The 19,418-nt window shown below is 43.2% G+C and overlaps 1 protein-coding gene across 1 annotated transcript in view; it reads right to left on the bottom strand.

Moving 5' to 3' along the window:
• CSMD3 (CUB and Sushi multiple domains 3) overlaps positions 1-19,418 on the bottom strand; it is an 819,154-nt gene that overhangs the window by 755,930 nt on the left and 43,806 nt on the right. Inside the window, exon 3 of the mRNA XM_084851442.1 lies at positions 1,590-1,797. Coding sequence (XP_084707568.1) covers positions 1,590-1,797 — 208 coding nt within the window. The remainder of the gene's footprint in view (positions 1-1,589; positions 1,798-19,418) is intronic.

Raw genomic sequence — 19,418 nt, 5'->3', positions numbered from 1 at the left:
GTTTTTATCCAGCATATGGAGAGGTATTTTGTCTAGCATAATGGAGTACATTAAACTGGTGGTCGGAATCACAACTCACCACATACCACACCATGAAAATGCTGATGTCCAGAAATGTCCCACACAGTAAAAGCACCTTGCACTCAGTCCTATTTGAGTACTTGGAGATTCTTAAGGGCCAAATTAGATGCAAGATCTGTGATCAGATCACCAGACTCTTTTTCTTTAGGTAAAAGCAGCCATAGAGTTCCCAGTTTGTATTAGGGTCATTTTGCAATGCTGTATATGTTAGTGTGTTGGACTGAAGCAGTGGTTCCCAATTTATTATCCCATTTGCACTTATGTTGGGAGGGTGGGTTGATTATTCAACCCCTAGAGCAGTTGGGGTGGGCGTGTTACAAATGTGGTGGAGGGGGAATCTCTTACTTTTTATTCTATCTCTTTTTAATCCCCACCCCTCTTTTTTAAACATACATTTTAATGTCACCATTGTTCCTTTCCAGAGTGTCTCTATAATAAAGACTAGCCATCGTCAGAGCTACAGTGCTGCTCCTATATGGCCATTCCTACCAGAAAAGCCAGTGCCTTTAAGAAGTATTTCTTTAAAAAAGAAAACAATATTTAAAAAGGGGGAGGGGTAAAATTCCCTCTACCACAGTTCTAGGCACCTTCCCAAAATCATTTTACTCTACTGCTTGTATGCCCCGGCCATGGGCTGCTAAGGTTTGAAGGTGCTGAGATAATGATAAGCCAGACCCAGGTTTGCTTACAAGGAGACTTTGAGTACTTACAGCACACAGGCCTACCCAATGGTTAGATCAGACAGCTTCTCTGAACCCAGAGCCAAGGGGTACAATGGGTTTTATACCATACATGTTAGCAGTGAGGCAGCATGACAGCAGCAAGCGTTAATTAGCGTTCATCTGCAACTTTCCCAGCATAGGCTAACAGTGCTTGTTCAGAAGGAAAACGACCAGAACTTTCCCAGCACAGCCACCTGTGGCTCAGCATAAACATAGCCTCACTTCTCAGGCACATCCTAGGCCCTGATAAGATACTAGCCTTCATTAGCATGGAATGTGCTGAGACTGCACTATTGACCTTTGACTCATCTCACATGCTCAGAGGCCCACTAGCAAGGTAACTGCACTAATAATGAACCTAAGCAAAGCATTATGGATCTCTAGGCTCTTCTAAAACTACAGAGGACTTGGTTACAGGCATGGAGCCAATACACCACCTCAGTCATTTTGCCCCTCTGCTTACATTTTGTTTTGGAGATTTGGCTGAGATACCCCTGCAAATTCAAACTCCCAAAGAGAAACAAAAGGCTATCAGCCTAGTATTAAACCCATACCAAATCCCTGATTTGATACATACACACACCCTACCACAAAGCAGGTATTCGCTGCTAAGAATTAAAAAGACAGATACCCATACTGTACCCATATTTTCTCCCTCCACTGCTAACAGCTGCTGAACGGGAGCAATTTAAGTCAAGAACAGGCAAAGTTGGAAAGTTATGCACAGATGAAATCTACAGGGATTTCAAGGAAAGGGAAGTTACCATAGAACAGAGATTCACTCACCATATTGTTGGTGGTTCTGAACCTTCTATTTCCAAATAATCATATTTCTCTTCCATTTGAAAATCCGTGAAGATGAGTGAGATGGTGTCTCCAGGCTCAGCCACAATGGTCCATGTGCAGTCTGCATTATTGTGGTACTCGTTAGGAAAATTAGGACTAGAGATGATGCCACTGGATCCCCTCATTGTCCCTCCACATGCATCCTCCGCTGTTAAAAAGAACAAACAAAGCAGGGACGGGAAGACATCAGTACAAAGGAAATATTTCAGAAGAGGTGTTTCCTGTTAAAACTAAAACATTATTTCACCAAAAAAAGGCCATCTAAAAACAAGGAAGTAAGAATGTATTTCAGCAGAAGGAGAGATGGAAAGCAAGACTCCTCCATCAACTCTGCTGGGAGACCAGCTCCTCCTCCCTCCCTCAACTGTCATCTAGAAATAGCTATTCTATCAGGAGGATGCAGCATAGGGAGAGATCAGAAGCATAGCCCACTCCATCAGCTTTTCTGAGAGACCAACTCCATTGGGATCTTTCTGTCCCTCAACTGTTTCTTATCAAGTGTTTATTATAAGAACTTTAAGAACTGGTTTGCTTGTTTTCCTCTTTCCTCCTCTTCCCTCCTTTTAGGGATGTACGAAAGTCACTTACCTTTTCAAAGGGTGACATTCGCAGTGGGGGGGGAGGTGCTCTGTGCTTCCCTCTGAAATTCTCTCCCGTCAGCTCCGCTCCGCAAAGATTCTGCGGAGCCGCTGGCCAGGGCCACCCGCAGCCAGACATCCGGCCACTGGGCAGCCTGCAGGGATGCAAATGGCAGCTGCCTCAGCTGCCACCATTTGAGCCCCTGTATTTTGCCATGATAGGCTACGTAAATATTTACGTAGGCTAAAATGGCAAAAAAGAGGGAACACAAATGGCGGCCCCCGTAGCCACCGCCATTTGCGTTCCCTTAGTTAAGCCGTGATAGGCTACGTAAGTATTTATGTAGCCTATCATGGCTATAATGAAGAAGCGAATGGCAGCCGCAGACGCGGCCGCTATTCTCAAGTCAGCGCAGACGGTAGCAGGTAAGTGCTCCATTTTGCGCGCCTTTTGTGGGTTGTGGGGGCGGGGCACTGGCATTCGGCCTCACCGAGATCTGTGGCGGAATTCTCTGACATCCCTACTTCCTTTCCTTTTGTGTAGTGTCTTTTAGATTGTAAGCCTATGGGTATTTATTTTATTGATCTTATGTAAGCCACCTGGAGCCTTCTCAGCTGAAGAGCAAAGTAAAAATACTTAAAATAAATAAATTTGCAAGAAACATATGAGAACCATATGGTCTGATGAAAGTGTAAACACTATTGAGCTGGATTTAAAGGTAGTCACAGATGGGGGGGGGTTTCCCCTCACTGAAGAGCTATTTACTCCTCACAGAAGAACCTCCAAAGATATCTGTGCACAAAAGCAAAAGAAGGACTGATACAGAAGAGCAGGGCTGAGCAAATCACCTGCTGTTCTTGGCTGTGTTGCCAAATGCAGTGGTGACAATAGATATATATATATTTTGGAAAGGTGGCTATACCACTACGGAGAACTACAAGGGTCAAATCTGGTTTGTTTGCAAGCTAAATGTGTACCTTTTAGTGTGCTTTAGCCACTATGGCATGTTTTACCACCGAATTTCAGGAGCAAACTGTTTGTTTGTTTTTTTCCTGGGGTGCAAACCATGGTGGTGCCTGTGAACCTCCTGCAGTTACCAGCCCCTGTATCAGAGGAATGTATTAATTTGTAAGCATTTGCAGAGCGCTCTCAGTGGCTCATTTCCTTCTCATGATCCTTTGGCCCTAATCTTATAGTTTGGATACAAAATATTTAGACACATACACACACACACACACACACACACACTTGGCCTACACGGTAATCCTAAGCATATTTACTCAGAAGTAAACCTGACTACGTTCACTGTGGTTACTCCCTATGAATCTGTGAAGTTAACATGTGACAGGGAGGTGGGATTATGCTAGCTGGACTTACCCCAGACCTCTGCACATTAGACAACAAATGAGAAATGGCCTCTATGTACAGCCCAGCTTCTTGATTGTGAGGGCAACCCATACATGAGTGTATTTGCATGCATATAAATATATTTCCTGCCTTTGGCATAATGCATTGAGGTTGGGGTGGAGTCAGGTAGCACAATCACAGTCCCCCTCCACACACAGAGCAAATGTACAGTGAATGGGAGAATAAGGCTTTCTTGTGATTACTATTAGGAAAGGCGAGAGAGGGCCTTTTCTGCAGTGGCCCACACCCCTGGAATAAGTTGCCATTAGGGGTCCCCCAGGCCCCATCATTGTAGGCTTTTAAGAAGACCCCAAAGAATTACTTGTTTACTCTGGCCTTCCCTTGATTACATTGTATCAGACTGGGTTATAGCCACAATTGTGTCATAGGTTCTGTCTTATGTAGGGATGTTGCAAGTACCTGATATGGGGGTGAAGACCAATGGACTCCCCCACACACACATCGCTTGGCCCCCCAGAATCCCGTTTGCAGACCATGTGGCACCTACCAGACCCGTTCACTGAGCACCGCACAATCCGTGAACAGGGGTTGGCCGCCCGCTCCTTCCCTGAGCCATCATTATTACACAAAATGGCATCTCAAGTCTTTCTGGAAGACTAGTGTTGCATAGATTGCAGCCGTAAAGGGGCCATCTATGCAACAGGCAACATAAAAGGACAGCAACACTTGCTGGTCACTCATTGAGCCATCTAGGGGCTCGCGCAACGCCATGAGTGGGCACGGGTGCTGGCAAGCGACCAGCAACCCCAGATGGAGGTGAGTCCATCCATCCCTAGTCTTATGCTGGTGTTTGTTGATTTGTGGAACTTTTGCTTTTTTAAATTCCTGTATAGGTTTTTTATTGTATGCATTTTATTGTTGTACACTGCCTTGGGAAGGCTCCTGCCCTGAAATGCAGCCTAGAAATATTTCTAAATAAATAAATAAATCCACTCTGGGTGGTGGTTCTGCTATGATGTCCTATGATCAGCATGTAGACAGGGTAGGTAGCATGGCGTGTCATTCTCCTACTGCAAATGATGTTGCACTAGCAGAAACTAGGTTCCAAACTATGCACAACAGGAGAATCCAACTAAAGTTAAGTTTGCACACGCACAGGTGGTTGTACAAGCAATTGTGTGTGTAAGTGTAATTTGCAAGGACTTGCACAATGGAAAGATCTGGTGGAGCTCTGCTTGTGGCATTTGACTTTGTGGAATGACACTGTTGGATACTGCCCCATGTGTCCCTATCAACAGTGTTTTTCCTGATTGCAAACTTCTCTTGTTGCACAGAAAACAAAGGAATGAAAAAAACACTCTACTAATTTGACCAGATGTTTAGATACACATCCCTAAATGAAGAAGATGCCTCTGTGGTTGTGCCAAAAGTCATAATGATGGCTGCATGCAGTCACCAAGCTGAATTTGGAAAGCTATGTTGTAGATGCTCTAGAACTCAGGATAAGATAGTTCCTGTTGAAAGACAGTTTAACTATAAGATAGTTGAAAGGGTTTACATTTTAGGTTAAGTATATACCACAGGGTGAAAGAAGAGATAAAAGCCTGCTAAAAGAGTAGCAAGGATGGAAGAAGGAACAGTAAAGTAAAAGTAGTCAGAGAAGGGAACAAAGGAGAGCATAGCCATTTTATTTAGGAGTAATCAAAAGAAGCCAGCAGGGAGCAGATAGTTGCTCCGGGCAGAAGTTCCAGGTGCCTTTAATAGCTGCATAGTAGGAACAGATGCACTTTCCCCAGCAAGGAAGTACAGTGATGGGAAAAGCTGCACCTGTTGACTACCTTCCTGTCATGCAGCTGTTAAAAATACAGGGGGGGGGGAGATGCAGCCACTCCTAGCAGGATTTGGGGAATCAAAGGAGTGGGAAAGAACATTATTAGGGGAGCAATGATTTAATCCATATTATGTAGAACCTGAATATACTAAAAACATTTGTGTTTATGTGTGTGTGGTGAAAGGCATGGTATGGTAAGAAATATTGGCATGCCAAGAACCACTAAGTAATCATACCTTGAATACTAGCAAGAAGGAGAATTGTCAAGTACTAGCAGGATTTAGAGTGCTGCAGTGCAGACAGAGTGCTTAACTCTTACATAACTGTTATATAGATTAGGTAGATTTCTTGCTTTTTACAGAACCTGGCAACCATCCCACAATTGCTGCACTGGGAGACAGGCAGGGAAAGGCAGAAGGGCTGTGGGACTCCTAAGGTGGGATATCTGCTTTCCAGCATGAAGCTGCTTCAAAGGGTACCAGAGGTCCATTGGTGCTTAGAATCATAGAAACATAGAATAGTAGGGTTGGAAGGAGCCTTTAAGACCATCAAGTCCACCCCCCCCAAATGCTGGAATCTAAGTCAAAGCATCCCTGACAGATGGCTGTCCAGCTTCATCCTGAATGCCTCCAGTGTGGAAGATCCCACTACCTCCCTAAGTAATTGGTTCCATACTTGTATGAATGGGTGGCCATGTGTCCTCTTTTAAAGAGGACAGTCCTCTTTAACAGCCCTCTATTTGAAGAGCTGCCAGAGAATTGTCCTCTATTTTGAAAGGCTTTCCAGTCCAAGTCCAGTTTAAAACTAAAGAACCCTCAGAAGGAAGAGCTGGGCCTTGAAATTGCCCATCAACAGCTCCTGGACAGCAGACTGAGCAAGGTGGCTGGTCACCGTCTTCCACACTATGGTGAGGTGCACTGTATTTCTATTTAAATTACATTAATTATTTCTAAATTTACATCTGTACATATGAATTAGCATATGCACATTATATGCAAATCTGTTCTTCTTTCTGGGTGATACATGTTCTCTTCTTTGGCGATTCACAAGTGACCACCCTAACAGCTTACTCAATTTATCAGTCATCAGTCCTGTTCTGAAAGCAGCCCTCCCACTGCCCACCATATAAAAAAGCAATCCATCCAAGTATCAGATCAGCTTGGTGGTTTGCTCCCTGCCCAGGACTGCAAAAAGAAAAGCGTTGTCAAGCAGTGGTTGGTGGACTGCATCCAGTTTGATGAGATTTGCAGGCTTGGTCCACTTATTTTTATTACAATGGAAACTAGGCTGGCCTCCATTTGCCTGCTCTCATCGTCACCTGTGAAATATTACACTCTAATCTATGAGTGTTCTGATGAATAGTTTACAGTTATTATCTTGAATGTCATGTTCCTGGCACTTTACTGCGTATGCCTTTTTTTCTTTTCTTTTCTTTTTTTTAATACAAGAGCCATTTTAATAAAGGAGCCCTTTTCAACAGAGCATGTATTTCAAAAGGGGCTACATAAAGGGCTTCCTTCTGAGATGCATGGAAAGGAAAGGTTCCTCTTGTGCAAGCACCAAGTCATTGCTGACCCCTAGAGGGACACCGTTTCTCCTCGGCATTTTCCTGGCAGACTGTATAGTGGGGTGGTTTGCCATTGCCTTCCCCAGTCCTAACTACCTTTCCCCCGGCAAGCTGGGTACTCATTTTACCGACCTCGGAAGGATGGAGGGCTGATTCGACCTGAGCTGGCTACCTGAAAACCAGCTTCCGCTGGGATCAAACTCAGGTCGTGGGGAGAGTTTCGGTTGCATTACCGCCACCTACTACTCTGCGCCAAACGAGGCTCTTCTGAGATGCATGCTCTACTTTATAATGCATTCAGGGCTGAGACACAGGATTACACATCTCTTTGTTTTCAGACCCTTGAGTTTCTAGAAGAAAAGCAAGTGTGTTTTGTTGTTGGTATTGATAAATAAGGTAAAGAAATAATTATGTTGTTGGGTCCAAGTGCTTTACTTCTGTAGTGTAAGATGGTGGGAGGCCAGGCCTCTCTAAAAGTCATGTATTCAGCTCTTTAGAATCTCATAACTCTGTGTGTGTGCATGCGTGTGTGTGTGTGTGTGTGTTAGAGAAGTCCTGAGTGAGGCTGGAGGGTGGGAGTACCAGCCAGAACATAAGCCAGCAGTTTTGCCTGACTTTTCAACCCAGTGGATCCTTGAATTTCCAACCCTCATCCTTCCACTGACAGTAGTGGAGGTGGGAGAATTAGCTACACCAGCTTTAGGTCTGGCATAGGTGATAGGCACAGACTGGGCCTATCTGTGGCTTTGGACTAAACAGACCATTCTGGACCATTCTGCCTGCTGCCTCCATCAGCAGCTGTCTGGGTGCAGCACAGGCCTCCACCGTGGTGAAGCCCCCTAGCACTACTGGTAGTGTTCTTCTCCACCAGTGGAGGGACATCCTGACCCCCTCCAGCCATCAGAATTCAGTGCTAATGATTCCACTGTGTGTATCTTTGTGGGGAGAGAAGAAGTTGTACAAGAACCCTGCTGTGTGTGAATGAGCATTTCTGAGCAGTCTTTTTCTGCATTAAATTTCTAGCCTCACTACTCCAAAGACCTGGGGTAGGGAACAATACATTTGAAATGTAACGTATACATTCTAATTAAAATCCACTTAAAATGATAGAAGTTAAACACCAGTTCCATATTGCCTGAGAGGATTTGCTTGTTGTTGTGCTTTCTCCATGTCTTATGCTTGCTCCAACTGTCCCTACTTTACCAGGAACATGGTTGCAGCCATATCAGAGTACAAAGAGAAGCAAGCTGCATCAGACGACAGAATTTAGGGGTGTCGATGAAGGCAGAAATTGATGCCTGAATGGTGGAGCAAGACTTTTGCTGTAGTGTGTGTGTGTGTGTGTGTTTGTTCTAGCATGCACACACATGTGTGCATATGGTCCATTTGGTGCTCTGCTTCAAGAGGGCCAGTCCTATTGTCCCAATTTTGCCTCCTGCAGAATTCTAGGGATGTCAGAGAATTCCGCCACAGATCTCGGTGAAGCCAAATTCCAGTGCATTCAGCCACCCGAAATCTGTGGCAGAACGAAGCCCCCCCGCCTCCGTGAAATGGGCCCAGAACAGAGCACTACCTGCTGCCGTCCGTGCTGACTTGCAAATGGCGGCCACCGTTCGCTTCTTCATTATAGCCATGATAGGCTACATAAGTTTTTACGTAGCCTATCACGGCTATAATGAAGAAGCGAATCACGGCTATCACGGCTAACACAGGGATGCCATTTGCGTCCCTGCGGAAGCTGTGATAGGCTACATAAGTATTTACGTAGCCTATCATGGCAAAACTAAGGGAATGCAAATGGTGGCAGCTACGGCAGCCACCATTTGCATCCCTGCAGGCTGCCCAGTGGCCGGATGTCCAGCTGCGGGTGGCCCCGGCCGGTGGCTCCATGGAATCTCCGCGGAGTGGAGTGGGCCGGAGAGAATTTCGGGGGGAGGGACGGAGCGCCTCCCCCCACTGCAAATGTCACCCTTTCGTACATCCCTACAGAATTCTTAAAGATGCTTTTGAAAATTATGTCGATGTAGAAAGATGTGCACACAAGTTCTCAAGTTGCAGCTGCCACCCCCACCCCTGCCCCTGGGTCTCTGGAATGTAAATCTCTGTGTGGGATGTAAAACTTCACTCTAGTGCAAGTGCAGCTAATAACTGGATGCAACAAAGATGTGGAATATCAAAGCACTGCTTCCTTTCTCTTTCCATCATAAGATAACCACCTATTCGGACAATAATACCTGGTTTTTTTCACCTGGCTTTTTAAACCTTGGGCTGCTGTGAACGAAGTGGGAGCAAGAAAGCATGCTGATTAAGCATCTTACCACCCAGGCACTGCTGCTGGGGATAAATAACCTAAGGACATCCTGTCTCTGGGTTATTTCTTGTGACATGTAAACTGGGATTTCTGGGTTGCTTGCTGGGGGAGAGATAACCATGAGTTACAACTCTGGGTTATCTCTTCCCCAACAACCCAGCAATTCTGGTTTGTACATCATGCTTAACAACCCAGGGATAGAGCACTGCTGGGTTGTTTAGCTCCTCCCACTTGTAGCGGGAGCAACTGGGTGGGGGGAACCAACCTTCTCACTAGCTCCAGTCCTGCTTCATTGACAACCCTGGGTTTAAAAAAAATACCCACCACAACTGTGTTGTTATGACATTCAAACTGGGTGTAAATGTTGCTGAACATGTATAAATTGTAGCTATTATGTTAATACGCACAATCACAGCCATTGTGAGTTTAAGTATTTTAGTAAAGGTTCTTTTTTCTTTTTCTTTTTTAGAAAGGAAACTGTTATGATCAGTTTACCGACCTAACCTACATAAGAAGCCTGTGCAGGTTAGGCTGTTTCAGTGTAAACTGATTGATACAGCAGGTGAAAAAGAGTCTTCAGAAATGTGTAACTCAGATGGGAGAAGCTCAGGTAGTGATTTTTGTTGCATTCTAAATACAAAAAAGTGTCCTTATTTTTATTTGTGAAATGTTGGAATATAAGCACTTTATCTCCAGTGTTCCAGTCTATGCCCACTGTTATACATATTCTCTTTTGTAAATGATCATAAAATTGACAATATATATATGACTAAAAATGAAGGATAGGACATGCCCCAAATTAAACAAGGAGTAGTGAAGATAAAGAAAAGCCAGATTTGATGAAAACATTTCAGTGAAGTATAATGTATGTGGTTTGCAGTTTCCATCAATAAAACTATAATTGTGTTGCTAAACATAATATGATTAATATAATATAATATAATATAATATAATATAATATAGGCAACAAGTAACCTTGGCACATACAAGACATGACTCGAATTATGGAGTTGCTGCCAAAAATCGCAGGCCAATGTTCACTCAAGCCTTCTTCTCTTTTCACAGTTAAGCAAATGTGTGACCTGACATTTCCACACTGTGTACTTCCCTACCCTTCCTGCAAGTGACGTCAATAACATAGAGAAGAAATGTGAAAAAAAATACCATGATGACATCATGTCATCCATTTCCTTAGCTACACACTATGAGGAGAAAAGGGTGTGTGTGTAATTGATATGGTGTGTTGCCATTTTCTGACAACATCATGACTGGGAAAAAAATACAATTCATATATTATGTTCCAATGCTATGAACAGGAAAAATCAGCATAATTATCTAGCATAATATCCCTTTCTAGAAAATGTATGCAGGAATTCCATTCTTTGATTATTAAGCATTTCCAGCAGCACAGCTGCCAAAGTCAAGCACTTTTAAGGATCCAATCCTATCATTTATTTGGGAGCATGCAATGTAGTGAAATGGGGAACTGTTCAGTTCATATTATCTTTATTGCCAGAGTTAGCTGTACTGATGGTGGAACATTATGGTAACTGAGCTGGGATTGGTCCATGGGGTTCTGAGTAGGGATGTACGAATCCCCTTACCTGGGGTCGGTGGGGGGGGGTCCGCAGGCGGGGGGAGGTCATCCGGTCCTTCCCCCGGAATCCTTCCTGGCCGGCTCAGCTCCGCGGGGAATCCGCAGAGCCGCTGGCCAGCTCCGGCTGCTGCCGGACTTCCGGCCGCGGCCGGTCTGCGAATGCAAAAGGCCAATGGCAGGGACACAAATGGCATCCGCTACGCCATTTGTGTCCCTGCCGTTGGCCATGATAGGCTATGTAAATATTTACATAGCCAATCACGGCCAATGGCAGGGATGCAAATGGCATCCCCTACACCAGACGCCATTTTGTTCTGCAGCCTGGCAGCAGATGGCTGCGGAACGAAGACGACGACCCGGACCAGCCGCCGCCAGGTAGATTCCGTCCCAGGGGGATTTGGGGGGTGGCGGGGGGGGTAGTCCGTTCCACCACAGACTCTGGGGGGCCTGATTCCAAAGAATCTGGCCTCACTGGAGTCCGTGGTGGATTTCTCAGCCATCCCTAGTTCTGAGAGGTTTTCAGCAGTTGATATTTATTTATCCAGTGTGTGGCTTAGTGGAGATTGATACCCACATGAACTGGAGATGGCAGTTTATAGTATATACAGCAGCAACATAGTTGCTCTGGTATACTTCAGGGTACAAGGTAATGGAAGAGAAATACCTCAAGTAGCGGCAGTGGGCTGGTAATGCCAGTGTTAGACCTTTCACTTCCATAGGATGAAGCTTTGTATGTGGTGGCACTAGCAGTGGGATCAAATTTGCCATATGGACTGCAAGCATGGATAGGATCAGGCTACTGGTTTGAATGGGTCACAATTAAATGTAGGCTTAAGTCTTCCACTGAAATCAATGGGATGTCAATGTCCTTCAGCTGAATTATAAACCCACATAGCAGATTCATCAGCTGCAAAGTAGAAGCGTCTCAAGTGTTTACATTATGTTACTTAAAATCAAAGGTCATCACCATTCACAAATCCAATGTTAGGATCTCAGTGGCAGGTTTAACCCTTAACCTCCATGCACTGATACCTCAGGGTTCAGAGAGTGCAAAAAGGGAAAGTAGAAATGTACGTCTTGCACATGTGTAGACTCTGTGCACAGGAAATGATCGATGTATGGAGACTGGAGCAAGGCTCCAACGATTCTGGTCCCACATCTCCCTTCATGCATGATTGTACCTGGATTTAAAACATCTGTACAGGGTTTAAAGCAGATCTTAATTTACCTCACTACAGTGAAAGTATACAATGTGTTCTTTTTAAAAATGCTGGGATGTCTTTATGCCCCGTTGGAAATTGTCAGCCTAGATATAGATGCATTTTAGGGATGCCACCATTTTTATGGGTGGAGGCTCTGTGATTGTAATGGTTGCCTCTCAAACAGAAATCACCGCATAAAGCTTTCCCCATGTATGTTCATGTTTGAAACATTCTTCTCCTGTTGATTGCTGCTTCTTATGTGGCCAAAAAATGAAAGCAAAAAGCATAACGTTTGTGCATAAATAGATTCAGCATTGATTAAGCTTGCATTAAGCAAGATGTGCAAATTCATTCAATGCAGTCAGTGTAATGGCACCATTTCAGCCACTTGTACTGAAAATCACTATGTATTTTATAATGTACAATATTTTATCCATGTTTTATAAGGCATTAGTGGCACTATGAAACCTCTACTATGAAAAACCAGGCCTTAACACACAGATCACCTTATTCTACACAGATGACAACACATCTTCCCCTTATTATCAGACAAGATTGCCTTGAAAATGGTGACTTAGATGAGGAAAATCATGGTTTATTTTTCAGATTTTCCCTCCTGGTTCCCTGGCCTTTTCCTTCCACATTGATCAATCTATTTCTATTTATCACAGTTGTATCCTGCATTTCAAGGCAGCATATATGAGGGTTTCTGATTAGTATCCTGAGAGATGGTGGTCCAGGGTCACCTGATGAGCTGAAAAGTGATTTTAACGTCTCCCTACCCTTCAGAGCATACTAGATCTAACTACAGTATAGATTGTAAATTAAATTTACAATAGTATTTTAAGAACTGAAAAAAGGAAGCATGGAAAGAACTTTCTAAAATCCAGTGTTTTATGTGTTCCACTCTGTATTAGAGTATCTTATATGAGAATTTGTACATGACTTGAAACACAAAAGGGAATACAACAGCAACCTTTCACCAGCACACCACTTTTCTTCCTAATCCCGTAATAGTTACTTATTATTGTTAAAGAATCCCCCACATTTATCTCAAGATAAAGCATGTTGGGTGACAAAATGCTTTCACAATTCTAGTCTCCTTTCATTTCTGGCTGGGAACAATTATTTAGCGGAATTGAAATTCAGCCCTCCAGAATGTGATTTCTGATTATCACTTTCACCCAGAAGCTACAAATAGGACTTGACCTATTCAAGATAGACTTTCAGCCAAATTACAGAGATTGTTTGGTCAGCTCTTTTTTTTCTCTTTCTGCCAAAAAATTATCAGCTGAAGTCCACTTTCAACTGGGAAAGTTCACAGCTATGTACATTCAGAATGAAAAGTAGAAGATATGTTAGAGGGAAAAAGAAAATTATCTCTATAACTTAAGCAAAGCTCAATAAAATAGAAGGAATTTCAGTCAAATGTAAGAACATGCTTGAATCAAGCCTTCAAAATATGAGTATGTAACTATGGAAAAAAAATCTTAATGCAATACATTTTTAAAAGTAAAAAATGATTAGCACTTATACCCAAGAGGTAGTAGCTCATTTACATGGATTATGTTCCTAATCTTTCCTCAAAATACAAAAAATAAAAATAAAAAGAAAGAAAGAAATGTAAGAACAGTTTTGAGCTGTTTCTTAGCTGGTTGTACTCTATGCCTGGACAGTGCTCTTGTGGTGACTTTGCCCTTGGTGTTCCATTACACTGAGGGCTATGTTTTTGCTTATGATATGAATATAAGGAGTTAATTTAAGGGGGGGGGGTGCTGTGCGATATTTTACCTGTCTGCACTTATAAACACCACACATGCAGAAATACATCCTGATGTGATTGTATACATGGTTGCAGGGCCAGCACCAAGACTAAGCATGGCTGGACATCTGCCAAGGGCCCATGCCCCAGTAGGCCTCCCTAACAAAAGCCCCCTGGACTTACTCCTCTTCTTCACCATTGCAACAGGCCTCTTGCTCTGGCCTGGATAACAGTGATGGTGAGAAGGAGAAGCACTGGATGCTCCTGCCTACTTCCTCACTGGCTCTCAGCCTGTAAAGCAAAGAAGTGGTAGTGATGATGAGCAAGAGGATGGGGAGCAATAGCAGCTGGTGACAATGGCAGTGAGAAAGTAGACTCACTGAAGGAGGGGTCCCATTGATTTGAGGGTGTCTTGCTCATGGGCACTCAAAAACCTGAAACCAGCACTGCATGGTTGTAACAAGAGCCTTTTGGTGTGCTGTTTTAGTAATATGCGTCTGAACATCAGTAAAACACCTACGGATAGTGTGGGCGCCCAATTCCATCTGGGAATCCAGCAGAACGACCCCTGCCCACACCCCTGAGCCCCGCTCGCCGAGCCCCTGACCCCGCTTGCCCCCTGGCCACAAGTGGAAAGCGGCCCGCACTCATCCCAGCAGCCTCAGCAAGCTCCGTGGTCACCATTTTTTAAAAAATAAAATGGCGATCGCAAAAATGTGCATATTTGCATATGCGCAGAAATGCAAATTTTTGTGAAAATCTGCATTTTCCTGCATATGCAAATATGCACATTTTTGTGATCGCCATTTTTTTTTTTTTAAATGGCAACAGTGGAGTTTGACGAGGCTGCGGGGGTGAGTGTGAGCTGCTCGGTGAGTGCGGGGTGGGTTCAAGTGCGGCCTGGGGACCAGTGAGTGGAGGCAGAGGCTGGGCAGGCACCTGGAGAACCTGGACGGGGATGGGCTCACACATCCCTAAAAACATCACACAAAAAGAATCTTCATACAAACATACATAAAAATCATATCAAGATTTGTTGACAGGTAATATAAAGGGAGGAACATGTAAATGAACTGAAATAACTAAACACTCTTTAAAACTGTGTTAAAACTCTTATTTGCACCCTTACACCATAAGCTGGTCATCAGAAGGTATGCTCCTGGTGGTTCCACATGGACCTTTGGCCTGACTGGAGTCCACCCAGAGAAGAGCCTTCAGCGTGGTGGCTCTCTTCCTATGGAACTCCCTGCCACTGGAGGCCAGGCAGGCCAGGCGCCAATGCTGGGCTGGTTTTGGCGCCTCCTGAAAACAGCTCTTTTCCAGGAAGCCTTCTTTAGTTGACCAGCCTCAGTTTTATTGGGACTCTATTTTTTAAAGAATAATTATAATATCATGATTCATTCTTCTATGATTCCATTTATCTTTTGTTTATTTTATCTTTTGTTGTTCACCACTCCGGAATCTGTTTAGATGCAGAGTGGTATACAAATGTTGTAAATAAATAAAATAAAGTTGCTTGCAAGTGCAAACAAGGAAATAATTTTGTGAGCCTAAAGCTTGTAAATAAGTTCTTGTAGGCTGAATAAAGCTGGCTGTTATTTGCAAAGGCTGGAGGGAGAGCGTGAGCCCCAGTTTGAGTAGGGGCAAGCTTGAACTGAATTCCATAGTGAATTTCAAAACTCTAATAATTCAAGAACCCCAACTTCAAATAAACATCCTGTTTCTACGTAAAGTAAATATTTATGCAGAAGCTGTATGAGTTATCTTTCAAATGAGAGCTTGTCCACAAATTGCCATTTTCTTAATATGACTGGATAGTGTCTCAAATAAGGAAATGTCTCTATAGTAGGGATGTACGGACTGTGTAAAATCTGCTCCATCTGTGTTTCATGGATTGTCAGGCACCTTTTGTTCCATCATCCACTCAGAGATGGATGCAAGTATTTTTTTTTGTCATGCAGAAATTACGTAAGAGGTTTTGGAAGAATTTACATAATTTACCTTATTACGCAACATTTAGTATTGTCCCCCATTCCATTCAACGTTTCCTCAGCAGAAAGTTGCATATTTTCCTACAAATAAATATGTGCACATTTTGGGAAAGTAAAAAGACCATCCAAAAAAAATCCATGGACTCCATGTGGCCTGAAGGGGTCGCTCTGCAGTGGATTCTGCAGGTCGGATTCTTAGAAATCTGAGCTCATTTTAGTCCGTCTCAAATTTCTCCAGTTTCCCTATTCTAAAGGAGCAGTCTGTCTTTCACCAACAGCAGTGAGAGTCTAAAATGCAGACATATCATCCTTCCCCAACCCGGTACCTTCCAGATGTATTGGACAGTCATAGGAGTGTGCTGGGAAAGGCTAATGAATATGTGTGTGTGTGTCTCTGTGAGTGAAGCACAGATCAAAGTTTTTCAGAATTTCTTTTCCCCCCTCCGGCATTGTGGAAAAACAGCTGCTCTCAAAGTCAACACACCAGCTCTAGCAGTTTTCATCTCCATCAGGTGAATGTCTTTTGTAAAGCTAATGGGTCTTGGTTGCTCATTCGAGACCGAGTCATCCCAAATACTTTGCATTCCAACAGGGAAAACTCACAATAATATACGGTTGCTGGGGAAATCTATTTTCTCCAGCTACTGTGAGGATTGCAGGTAAGCTAAGAGAGAACAGAGAAGTGAGGGGTGATGGTGGCAGATCCTAGCTAATCAAAAAGCCCTGCCATTGTGAGCCCAGGCTCTGCTATATCACTGCGTACTCATACACACAGTATTAACTGTGCACCATCCCTTTCAGCACAGCCAAGCCTCCACACTCCCCCTACCCTTGGACTATGACAAACTGTCAGATACTGGCAGGCTTAGTATCTAACCTTGTTAAGAAACCTGTTAATCTACAACCAGATGTAGAGCCTGGATGTAGAAAAGGCTCAGTAGACAACCTAATAGCGTGATAACAACTTATTACTCAATGGTGCTGCAGCACCATCTAGCTTTTGTAAAAACGTGCGGTGCCTCATTTACTCTGGCAGCATTCTGGGCCCCTTAGCCTTTCCCAAACTGGTGCCCTCCAGATGTGTTGGTCTATAGCTTCCAGCCATTGGACACGCTGGCTGGTGATGATGTGAGTTGTAGTCTAATACATCTAGAAGGCACCAGGTTTGGGGAAGGCTGACTTAGCCTAATAGGGAAGAGCATCCACTGCCAGAGCAAATAAAGGACGTCTTCTAGGGACGGACACATCCGTTTGTTTCTGGTCCATGTCAGTTTCACATTTATTCAGTCATAATTCCATTCCATCCAATGTATGCATCAGTCTGTAATATTTCTTTTAAATATCCATATGAAAACCCACGTTTGTTTTTGTAAGCAATTTCCCCTAACATAGGCATTTTGTGCATAATTTCTTCCAATATATGAGTTTTAGGGTATGTTACCTTCCCTATTACACACTTTTCTGCATGTATTCTGAGCCAAAAATGACATTACAAAACTAATCTGATGGATAACTGTGCAGTCCAGAAAATTAGATCAGTCTGTTCAAAATAGTGAGCCAAATTCTTACCCATCCCTAACTTCTGCATTTTAAAAGTTAGGTAATTCTGCTGCCAAGGATGAAGACTAGTCTCTGTGTCATAGCTCCTCCTTCTTTCCAGGAGCATTAGCAAGGCTATTAGCCATCATTAATCTTCTTTCAGAACTCTGAATCCAGTTTCAGCCATTTTATGGGAAAGGCTTAATTTCCTTGGAGATGGAGCAGCACATAATAAATGAGCGGATGATGGAATGCACTAAAATTAACCTGACCAAAAACATTAAGACAAAGGGGATAGTTTCCATAACATACCAATTGCAAAGCTGCCCAAAGCGAAACCATATTATGAAACATTTCTTGGTATTAGGGATGTACGGATTGTGGATTGTCAGGCGCCTTTCATTCTGTCATCCACCCATGGACAGAATCAGATTTCCAGATTTGTGCAAATGCGCATTTGTGCAAATTCACAGTTGCGAAAATCCCACCCCCTGCACATTTTCATGCTTTAGCCTATGTGGGAAATGCACATTTTTGGCCAGTTTTTTAATTATTATTTTGCATATTTTTCTATGACAACATTTGTGCAAAATTCGGGGAAGTTAGAAAGCCGGTCCGCAAGTCCATGGAATCTGCTCAACTGGGGCAAAGCTGTTTCGCTGTGGAATCTGTGGGTCAGATTCATGAAAATCTGAACTCATTTGGTTCCATTGCAGATTTCTCCATCATCCCTACTTGGTATATGATTAGTTAATTGCTGTTGCTAGGGCAAAGGAAATGACTCAAAGGGTTATGATCCCCCACCCTCACCATGAAGGGGGAAAATATAGGGGGTTAGCCTAGTAGAACAAAATATTTGCATGGTTCTTTGATGAGTCTACAAGAGTGAAAATATCATAAAAGAATCTCCTATGCATGGTCAACACGAGTGACTTCTGGAAGATTCAACCATCTGCATCTTTATCAAACTATCAATAACTCAGCTTTATTGCTTAACAGTATGAACTGTGTGCCCGTAATTGTTCCGCTTGTCCCATTATTGGTATTGGTAACAAGAAGCAAACCAGTCCCTTCTCTAAACTTTGAGATCCCTTTCTGCCTGTACTGCCCAGTGATGGGAGGAAGCCTATTTCCTTCTTCTAATGGGAGGATTCCAAATTAGACAGAAGGATTGTTATGTACTCAAACTAAAAAAACTTGTTACATAGCCAAGTTAGAGCAAACTAAGGGATAAGTTTGCATGTTACTGTCCTAATGAGGGAACACATATACATTTGAGTATATAACATTTTAGATTATGCACCATAGCTTACAAGTGCATCTTCAATCAGTACACTAGACTCTGACCTGTTTAATTTAAAAAGCAAGCATGAGAACTCCGACTTTAAATTATTGTCTATAAAAATCACATTTGCTTTCTTTAAAATATAGATTGATTAAGTCTTGTATGCCCTCTGCATAACCGTTGTAATGATTTATCACTGCAAATTGGATTTAGTGAGTAAAGATAAGCTGTAATTTATTACATTGGTTGTAAAGGGCACATAATGCAATTAGGGCCGGGCAAAACATTTCTCAAAAATTAAAACAGTTCCAAAAATCACAAATTCCCATTCTCTATGCAGTAACTTACCCTTCACATTCCCTCTGTGCCAGCTACTAACAATAACACTGTGCAAAGCTCTCTACATACAAAATGGTAGAATTCTTTACCATACTGACAGTATGGAAATGAGTGCAATACATCAGGCTTTGGAATAGGAAAAGACCCTATTACCTGAATGAAAGAATGAGGGCAAAGGAAGATTGGATGCCTGGGATGCTATCAGAAGCACAGAGGGGAAGAATGGGTGTTCCACACCAGCTTGTGTAGGGATAGGAAGAAATTCATGTCATGTCCAACAACTAGGGATGGCGGAGAATTCCACCACGGATTTCAGTGAGGCCGAATGCACTGGTATTTGGCCCCCGAAACCTGTGGTGGAACAGCCTCCCAACCCACGCCCCCCGCGGAATCCCCCC

This window comes from Heloderma suspectum, chromosome 4 (assembly GCF_057233095.1).
Source record: "Heloderma suspectum isolate Gila_16-S chromosome 4, 16-S_ref, whole genome shotgun sequence".
Lineage (NCBI taxonomy): Eukaryota > Metazoa > Chordata > Lepidosauria > Squamata > Helodermatidae > Heloderma > Heloderma suspectum.
Note: the sequence above shows the minus strand (reverse complement) of the source record. Positions and strands in the feature narration are given on the sequence as shown.